The sequence below is a fragment of the Sorex fumeus genome, unplaced genomic scaffold (genome assembly GCF_029834395.1).
Source record: "Sorex fumeus unplaced genomic scaffold, SorFum_2.1 ptg000042l, whole genome shotgun sequence".
Lineage (NCBI taxonomy): Eukaryota > Metazoa > Chordata > Mammalia > Eulipotyphla > Soricidae > Sorex > Sorex fumeus.
In genome coordinates, this window is record NW_026606099.1 from 6,182,569 (window position 1) to 6,191,543 (window position 8,975).

The window sequence follows — 8,975 nt, forward strand, 5'->3', positions numbered from 1 at the left end:
CCTTGAGCACTTCTAGGTGTGGCACAAAAACAAAACAAAATTAGGTTTTTTGAAAACCTAAAGGAACAGGGATACCTGATATGGGATGAGGCAACCTGACATTGATAAAATGGATTAACCAAAAGATAGTAACTCGCTTGCACTCTATTTTGCAGGAACTGCTTTGTAGAGGCAGCAAATATGTTACAGCTGTTTTAAGGAAAGAAAAAGCAAACACACACATACTTTTGTCCCTGCTTGCTTTTTTGCCTTCAGGGGAGCCAGAATGCCTGTAAGACATGTTACAAGGAAGCAATGGCATCATCACCCAAGAGTCTAAGTCTCATTCTGTTTATCCTGATACCCACCTCCTATTTATTTAAGAAATACATGAGAGGGGGGGCTGGAGCGATAGCACAGCGGGTAGGGCGTTTGCCTTGCACGTGGCCGACATGGGTTCGATTCCCAGCATCCCGTATGGTCCCCTGAGCACCACCAGGAGTAACTCCTGAGTGCAGAGCCAGGTGTAACTCCTGTGCATCGCCGGGTGTGACCCAAAAAGAAAAAAAAAAGAAATACATGAGAGGTCTGGGGATGTAAATCAGTGATAGAGTACATGCCTTGTATGTATGAGGGAGGCCCTGAGTGAGATCGCTTGTATACACATAGATAGATAGATCATCAAAGATAAAGACAGAAGAGCCCAGCCCCTCCTTCTACCCGTATGTTCTCTGGAACTAAAGAACCCGGAAGAATACTGAGCTTTGCTCCTACCTTCCTTATACAAATGTTTGACTTTCTGATGCTTGAGGCAGTGAACCCACTTTTAGCTTGTTTTAAAATTTGAGCATTTGCATGCCACATGACATAAGCATTCCAAAACTAGGTATTTATACAAAAGAAATCAAATGACTTATCCATAAAGTCATAAAGAAGCACATAAATAAAGGCACAAACATTCATAGCAGCTTTGTTTGTAATAACCTCAATTGAAAATAACCCAAATGACCATGCCAGAGGAAAATATTTGGTAAAATGAATTAACTATTCATACGTACAAGGATATGTTTTTAGAGAATGCAAAGAAGAATAAAGAAATTGGGGGGAGTTAGAATATACTCATTATGTTAATGTGATGAAGGGATATCAAAACTTGTAGGGGCCGGAGCGATAGCACAGCGGGTAGGGCGTTTGCCTTGCACGTGGCCAACCTGGGTTCGATCCCTGGCATCCCATATGGTCCTCCAAGCACCGCCAGGAGTAATTCCTGAGTGCAGAGCTAGGAATAATCCCTGAGCATAGCTGGGTGTGACCCAAAAAGCAAAAAACAAACAAACAAACAAAAAAACTTGCATACTTTGAATATATACAATTCAGAATAACTCAAGAGTTCTAAATCTCTGACTTGCAAATGTAAGGTCTTGCAAATGTGAAATCAAGATTTCAGTCCCTGGCTCTCTGCTTTTTCATGTTCAACAGAAGCAGGCCTCCTGACTGGAACCATGGAAGGCACAGAAGAGGAAAAAAAAAAAAAAGGAAGTTCCTGCCAAGTCAGCAGTAGCAACCCAAGAGAAGAGAAAGAAACTTCCTGTTGTGCCAGAAACCTGGAGAAAAAGTGAAAGAATTTCACAGAGCTAAAGATTAAGAGCCTGAGAAAGAAGAGGAGGAAGCTGATCTATGAAAAAAACCTAATCATTGTCACAAGGAATAGAAGCAGATGTACAGGACACAGATACATATAGATAGATGGCAAGAAAGGCTGGCAACTCTTACATTCCTGCAGAACCCAAATTGGCTTTTGTCATCAGAATCAGAGGAATCTACGGTGTGAGTCCCAACATTCAAAAGGTACTGCAGCTTCTCTGTCTTTGCCAGGTCTTCAATGACACCTCTGTTAAACTCAACAAGGTTTCAATCAACATGCTGAGGATTGTACAACTCTATATTGCATGGGGATACCCAAACCTGAAGTCAGTCAATGAATTGATCTACAAGCGTGGTTATGGCAAAATCCACAAAAATGCAAATTGCCCTAATAGATAACACACTGATTGCCGAACTTTTGGTAGATATAGCATTGTCTGCATGGAGAATCTGATTCATGAGATCTATTCTGTTGGAAAATGCTTCAAAGAGGCAAACAGCTTCCTCTGGCCCTTCAGATTATCATCTTCCTGGGGTAGGATGAAGAAAAAGACCACCCATTTTGTTAAGGTGGAGATGCTGGCAACAGGGAAGATTCAGATCAACCAGCTGATTATATAAATGAACTACGGTATCTACCATATTTTTATAATCTGGTCAGTTAATAAACAACTGCATTCAAATTGAAAAGAAAACTCAAAATAGAAGCAGCCCTTTCTTTCTTTTTTTTTTTTTTTATTTATTGAATCACTGTGGGAAAGGTTACAAAGCTTTCAGGTTTATGTCTCAGTCATGCAAATATCAAACACATTTCCCTTTACCAATACTTATTTTTTACCATGAAGAACCCCAATAAAACCCCACCCCCCACCCCTCCCCGTCCCTGTGAGGCAGATGAATTCTAGTTAACACTCTATCTGCTTTGATTAGATTCATTGTTTCAATAAAAGATTCACCACTATTATTTAGAGTTTACCCCCCCCCCCCCCCCAATCAGACATGCTGAAAAAGCATTGTGAAGTGATTTGCTTTCTACGGCTGGGTTCAAGAATTAAATGTTGGTTTTGGATTTCTGCTCTTTTACCTATTGACCCTGGAAGTATTTCTACTGAAAGTCAGATAGTTAAGAAATTGGTTTCTGTGTTCTGGAGTTCTGGCCGTGCTGGAGAGCCGCTCGCGGGGGGCAGGAAGCAGCCCTTTCTTAAATAGCACTAGCTTCATCCCTGATACATAATAGTGAGGGTCTGAGTGAACAAATTTGGCCAGATTGGGTGCCTGTCATCAGAGCTGTTTTTGACCCTGGAAAAGTGGAAATTGTGGCCTTCAAAGACACCTTCGTGGACCTCAACTACATCATCTATGTGTAACATCATAATTTCACCACAGCAAGTTCCAGCAAATACCTACAGCACAGTCAAAGCTAAGAGTGGAAAGCTTGTTGTGAACAGAAAGCCAATCTTCTTGTTCCGTCTTCTAGGAGCAAGATTCCACCAACATCAAATGGGGTGAGACTGGTGATGAATATGTTGCAGAGTCCACGGATGTCTTCACTACCCTAGAGAAAACTGATGCTCATTTGAAGTATGGAGCCAAAAGGGTCATTACCTCTGCCCTTTCTGTCATTGTCCCCATATACTGATAAGTGTGAGTCATGATAATTCCCTCAAGATAGTCAGCAATGCACCACCAACAGCTTAGTCCCCTAGCCAAGAACACCCACGAAAACGCCTGCTTTGTGGAGGGTCTGGCCTCACGACCACAGTCCACACCATCATGGCACCCAGAAGACCATGGATGTCCCTCTGGGAGGCTGTGACATGATGGTTAGGAGCATCTCAGAACAGAACACCAGCCCCGGAGAGAGCACTAGAGTCTACGAGAGGCCTCCGCTGCTGGGGAGTCTTTCCTCTACCCATCCCACACTGAGAATGTCCTGTTCTCATCCCATACTCCCTGAAGAAAGGTAAGGGCTTAGGAAGCCGTATCTTGTCATGTACCATCAGTAGAAAACCCTGGACCCTGCCAAGAAAAGAGTTCAATCCCTCTTACTGTCATGTACACTATGCATGTCCCTGGCAGTTCTATTGTGTGACCCCCCCGTGCCACAAGTGATTCTGGTCACGTGGTAGACAAATGTGTCTAAGCACCACAATAAATGGGGTGTGATCATTGTGAGCACCACAACAAAGATAATGAAACTTTGGCAAACAGTGGTTGCAAACACTACGACCCATGAGCACAACTAAAAATATGAGCCTGTGGGGCTGGAGCCATAGCACAACGGGTAGGGCGTTTGCCTTGCATGCGGCCCACCCAGGTTCGATTCCCAGCATCCCATAGGGTCCCCGAGCACCACCAGGAGTAATTCCTGAGTGCATGAGCCAGGAATAACCCCTGTGCATCGCCAGATGTGACCCCAAAAAAAAATATGAGCATGTTCTACTGGAGCGATAGCACAGCGGTAGGGCGTTTGCCTTGCACGCACGCAGCCAACATGGCCGACCCGAGTTCGATTCCTCCGCCCCTCTTGGAGAGCCCGGCAAGCTCCCCGTGACGTATTCGATATGCCAGACACAGTAACAACAAAGTCTCCAATGGAGACGTTACTGGACCCGCTCGAGCAAATCGATGAACAACGGGAGGACAGTGATATACAGTGAGCATGTTGTGTCAGCCATCACAACAACAAAGGAAAGGCAACAGGGGTGTAGTAGGGGACAACACTCAATTTATTATATGGCAATTATGCTTCAGTAAAGCTGTTAAATGAAAGTGCTTTGTAATTGTTGCTTGTCATGGGAAGTTGGAGCAGGGCAAAGTCTACATTGAGAATGATAAAGTACCTATATTCAACAATCTTTAAACACAGGGAAGAACTTCCTCTGCATTCATTTCCTTTCCTCCTCCTCCTCCTCCTTCTCTTCCTCCTCCTCCTCCTCCTCTTCCTCCTTCTTCTTCTTTTTTTTTAATATGGTATGTTTATGATTTCGGTTTGTTTTGAGGGGTCACATCCATCAGTGTTTAGGGTTTTATTCCTGTGTCTGTGCTCAAATGACCCTGGGCATTTTTCAAGGACCATATGTGGTGCCAGGGATAGAACCCAGTTTGATATATTCAAGGCAAGTAACTTACCTTCTATACTATCTGTCTCTCTGGCCCCCCAAATTAATTTCTTTTTGTTTGTTTGTTGTGGTTTTGGGTGACACCTAGCAATATTCAGGGGTTACTCCTGGCTCAGCACTCAGAAATTACACCTGGAGGTGCTCAGGAAACCATATGGGATAACCAAGGATTGAACCTGGGTCTGCAGTGTGCAAAGCAAGTGCCCTCCCTGCTGTCTATCATATAGCCCCAGATTACATTTTTAATCTGTCTATTTTATTGTAGTCTGGGAGAAAAAGAAAAACACAGTATTATCTTAGTTGTTTGGGGTTTCTTTGATTGTTATTCATTTGTTCATTGTCTTTGGATTTCTCTTCTATGAAGTCTTCAGTGGAATAAGAGGAGTCAGAATTTAAAGCAAGCTGTCTTTCATATTTTCCCTTTTTTTGGTTTTGGTTTTTGGGCCACACCTGGCAGTATTCAGGGATTCTTTTCTCTGTGCTCTAGGATCAGTTCCTGGTGGGGGTTGGGCTATCACATGCAGTGTCAGCATTTAACATGGGTCAACTGTGTGTATGGCAAAACACCCTACACACTAAACTACAGAATTATCTGTAAAGTTTTCAGTACCTACCTCTCTGGCTCTCTGGCGCTGCGCTTCCTGAATCTCAGTGATGATTCTTTGGACAGGGGTCGGGATCTCAAGTTTAGGGACCACTGGTATAGTATCGAGTGTGGCTGGTTTGGGCGAGTATGGCTGGTTGATACCCACAACGTCTTTCTCTGCTTCAGAGTCACTGTCTATGTTGGTTTGCTTTTTGACAAACATCTTGACAAACTGAGTGATTTTCTTTTATTGCTTTTCCCCCCCACATTAAAAGAGGCAAATAAAGGTATCTGCAAGGAAGTCAGAAACCTTTCCTGCTTACACAAGTTTAGCTGAAGTTATTGCTAATTACATGGTATTCCAGACCTGGTGACATCATAATAGTCCCATGTGACATCGCTGACTCAGACATTAAAGAGTGTCTACTCCAAGCAGAGAACTAGGCATTCTAGATGCTGTGATGGTGGAGGGTGAAGGGGGGTGGGAGGGTAGGAAGGAATATACAACAGGAACGCTAAAAGAAATAGAAGATAGAGCCCTGCTTAAATGAGCTTGAAATCTAGGTGTTAGAATTCAAGATCCAGTATATCAAAAGTAACTCCTGATTCTTTTCTCTTCCTGAAGTTTTGCTTAAGACCTTTTAAGCCATCTAGAATGGAATAATTGTATTACAACTTCTTCAGTTGCCCCTCAACTTTTTCTAGATAATGCCATATCTCGGAATATTATTGGGTGGAGATGACACTTTTTGCACTTGCCTAGTTACCAATTTTTTTCAAGGAGCCAGACTGAAGAAGGCTTTGATGTTCTGTAGTTGACTGGAGAAGTTGAGGGGAACTCTAGAGGTTGCTTTTGAACTGCACTTTGGGCGGCAGCTTTGATTGCAGAGGAGGGGGAAGGATTAAGAGACTGGAGCAATTAAAGAACAGGCTTTAAAAAAAATTAGAGATAGGAAAAAATAAAGAAAGTAAGAGCCATGTGCCTGTCACCTAGACTGAGCAAAAAATTAACATATTGTCATATTTGCTTCTGATATTTTAAAATAAAGCATTAGAGATAAAATAATTCCCCTTTCGTATTCTTCCCGGACTACTCCATTCCCCTCTATCCTTTTTCAGAGGTGATGACGATCATGAATTTTTATATTTCTAACTGTTTACATATTTTCTATGTTTATATAGGTGTATGGATTTATAAACTAATACCATTTAGGTTTTAGATTTTATAGAAATTGTGTATGTATAAAAATCTAAGAACTTCTTGAGTCCTTCTAGTAAATTTAGTCCGATGTTGAGTCCTTCTTGTAAATTAGTAAGTAATTTGTGTTGCCACCCTTTAGAGAAAGGAAGGCAAGGAATCATAAAGTAGTTACCTTTTAAAAATATCAACTGTTAAACAGAGAAAATTAAATATAGCCTCTTTCTGTCTCCTGTTGTCTACTACTGCCTCCACTGTGTTCCCAAATCACTTTGTAAACTTTTTATTCTAGTACTTATGATATGTAACTTTATTTTTTTCTTTATCTATTAGCTGAGGAATTTTTTTCAGTTTTCTTCTCTAACATTTGCCATATTCTTCCTCAGTTCCTCCAAAGAAATTGTTAACATTTTGAACATTCATCATAATTTCAGAATTCTCATCTTTCTTATGGAAACTTTTCTAAGTCCTAGAATTTTTTCTTTAATTGCCAGACTGTCCCATCATAAAGTATTAATTAGCCCCTCTTTTCAATTCACAGTTATGTATTCAAAGAAGTGAATAACATTTTTTAAAGAACCACAATTACACTAATTTTTATAAATAAGAGGTTAAATAAAATATTCACCATTATCCAGAATTTCTTGACTCTATCAGTTAGCTTATTTAAGTACTTGTTAGATTGTGGTAATTAAATATTTGATGGTGGGATAACTTTCGTTTATAGATTTCTTTACATTGTTCTCTCCAAGAAACATTCAAAGCTGACAGCAATCAACTAAATTTAACAGTATTGTGTTTTATCCCTCCTTCTTATGTGTTTGTTTTTGTTTTTAAGCAGCATGGAATTCATCAGCAACTGGAAATGAAGGCTTTATAAAGCAAATTAAAAAAAAAATCACTGTCCTCTTTCAATTGGACGAGCATTTCTTGAGACACTACTATGTGGCTACTATTATCCTAAATTATGAAGAACAAACGATTCTTTCTGTGAAGAAGTGGAAAGCAAAGAAAGGAAAATAATTTAAGATAGAGTATAATAATAAAGGACTAACAAGGGACATGAGGAAGAGATCTGTGGAGAGCAGAGTCTTTGGGAAAGCCTTATGGCGCGAGAAAGTTGATTGACAAATGAAGAAGGCATTCCAGAGGGGGAAGATACCTTAAGCCATGGCTTTGGAGGTGAGTTTCGATTTCACGGGAGAAGTGGGGAAAATCAGTTTAACTAAGCCGGCTGAAAGTATGTTGAGTTTACTGGGGATCTGTTTAGGGAGAGGACGGACACAAATACCAGCAATTTAATTGTAGGGCGAATTTGGTATCCAGACAGAAAAGTGAGTTTTGGTTTGTTTGTTTTGTTTTTTTTGCTTTTTGTTTTTGCAGTACTAGGGATCAAACTTCAGGGCCTCTGAGCCACATCCCCTGCCCCAGGGAGTTCATTTGTAATAAAAAGCAAGATTAGATGCAATCAGAATGCTAAGGTTTCGAAAACAAAAAGTTTCGTGAAAATTAAACCTTCAATTTAGGAAGATTTTTTCAAATAATAGAATGGGGAAAAAAATTCACTGGGAAAAAAAAAAATCAGACCTGATTAAAAAAAAAAGTGTCTGAACCAGGATACAGATGTGACTAATAGAGGGATAAATCCTGCTGGGTATTGCTGAAGATAAGATTTGGATGATCTAACCGAAAACTATAATAACTGCAAACGTTTCTTTCTTTTAATGTACTTCTTTGAATTAACAAACTTCGGCCGAGTAGCATTATATTGAGCAGAGTTGTGGGTTCGGGATTGCAGGGAACCTGGGGCAAAGTTCAAAGGTGTGTCCGAGGGAAGGCGTGTCTTTGAAGTTCTTTAAAGTTGTGTCTAGGTCCGCCCTACCAAGGGGCTCCTTGAATTGCAAGGTGGGGCTAATCGTACTTGCTGCAGACGACGGTTTTAGGGTCGAATCTGGCAAATGTCCGTAAATGCGCCCGGGGCACAGTAAACATTCAATAAGCAGCAGCTACTATTGATACACTTACTGCGGCGCGCGCGCTCTCGCTCTCTCTATCGGAGAACCAACTTTCGGAGGGGCTCAGAGCCTGGTCCCATCTGGGCCCCGTTTTCCTTGTTTTCGATCAGAACAAAAATTCGATCTGTGGAAACTGTCACTTGAGCTGTGAAAGCCGCGGCGGCTGCGCGTTTCGCGAGGGGTAAGAGGAGCCAGAGCCGACATTTGCACCCCCCCGTGGCCCAGAATGGTGCCGTCCTCCGAGCGCGCCCCTCCCCCCCGCGCCGGCCTTGGTACGTCCCTCGCCGCCCGCTCCCGGGGGCGGCGTGAAAGTCGAGCGCGCGGAGGGCTCGCTGGCCTCCGGAAGTGGTCGGGCCGCGGCCCCGGAAGCAGTCGCCGTTTCGAGGGAGGCGGGACTGGGCGGGTCAGGCCACAGCGGCTGACGGCGGGGG

General features: G+C 42.2%; 1 protein-coding gene across 1 annotated transcript in view; it reads right to left on the bottom strand.

The window, feature by feature from the left end:
- Window positions 1-5,554, bottom strand: part of FAM186A (family with sequence similarity 186 member A) — a 95,635-nt gene extending 90,081 nt beyond the window's left edge. Inside the window, exon 1 of the mRNA XM_056119992.1 lies at window positions 5,360-5,554. Coding sequence (XP_055975967.1) covers window positions 5,360-5,554 — 195 coding nt within the window. The remainder of the gene's footprint in view (window positions 1-5,359) is intronic.
- Between the last annotated feature and the right edge of the window lie 3,421 nt (window positions 5,555-8,975).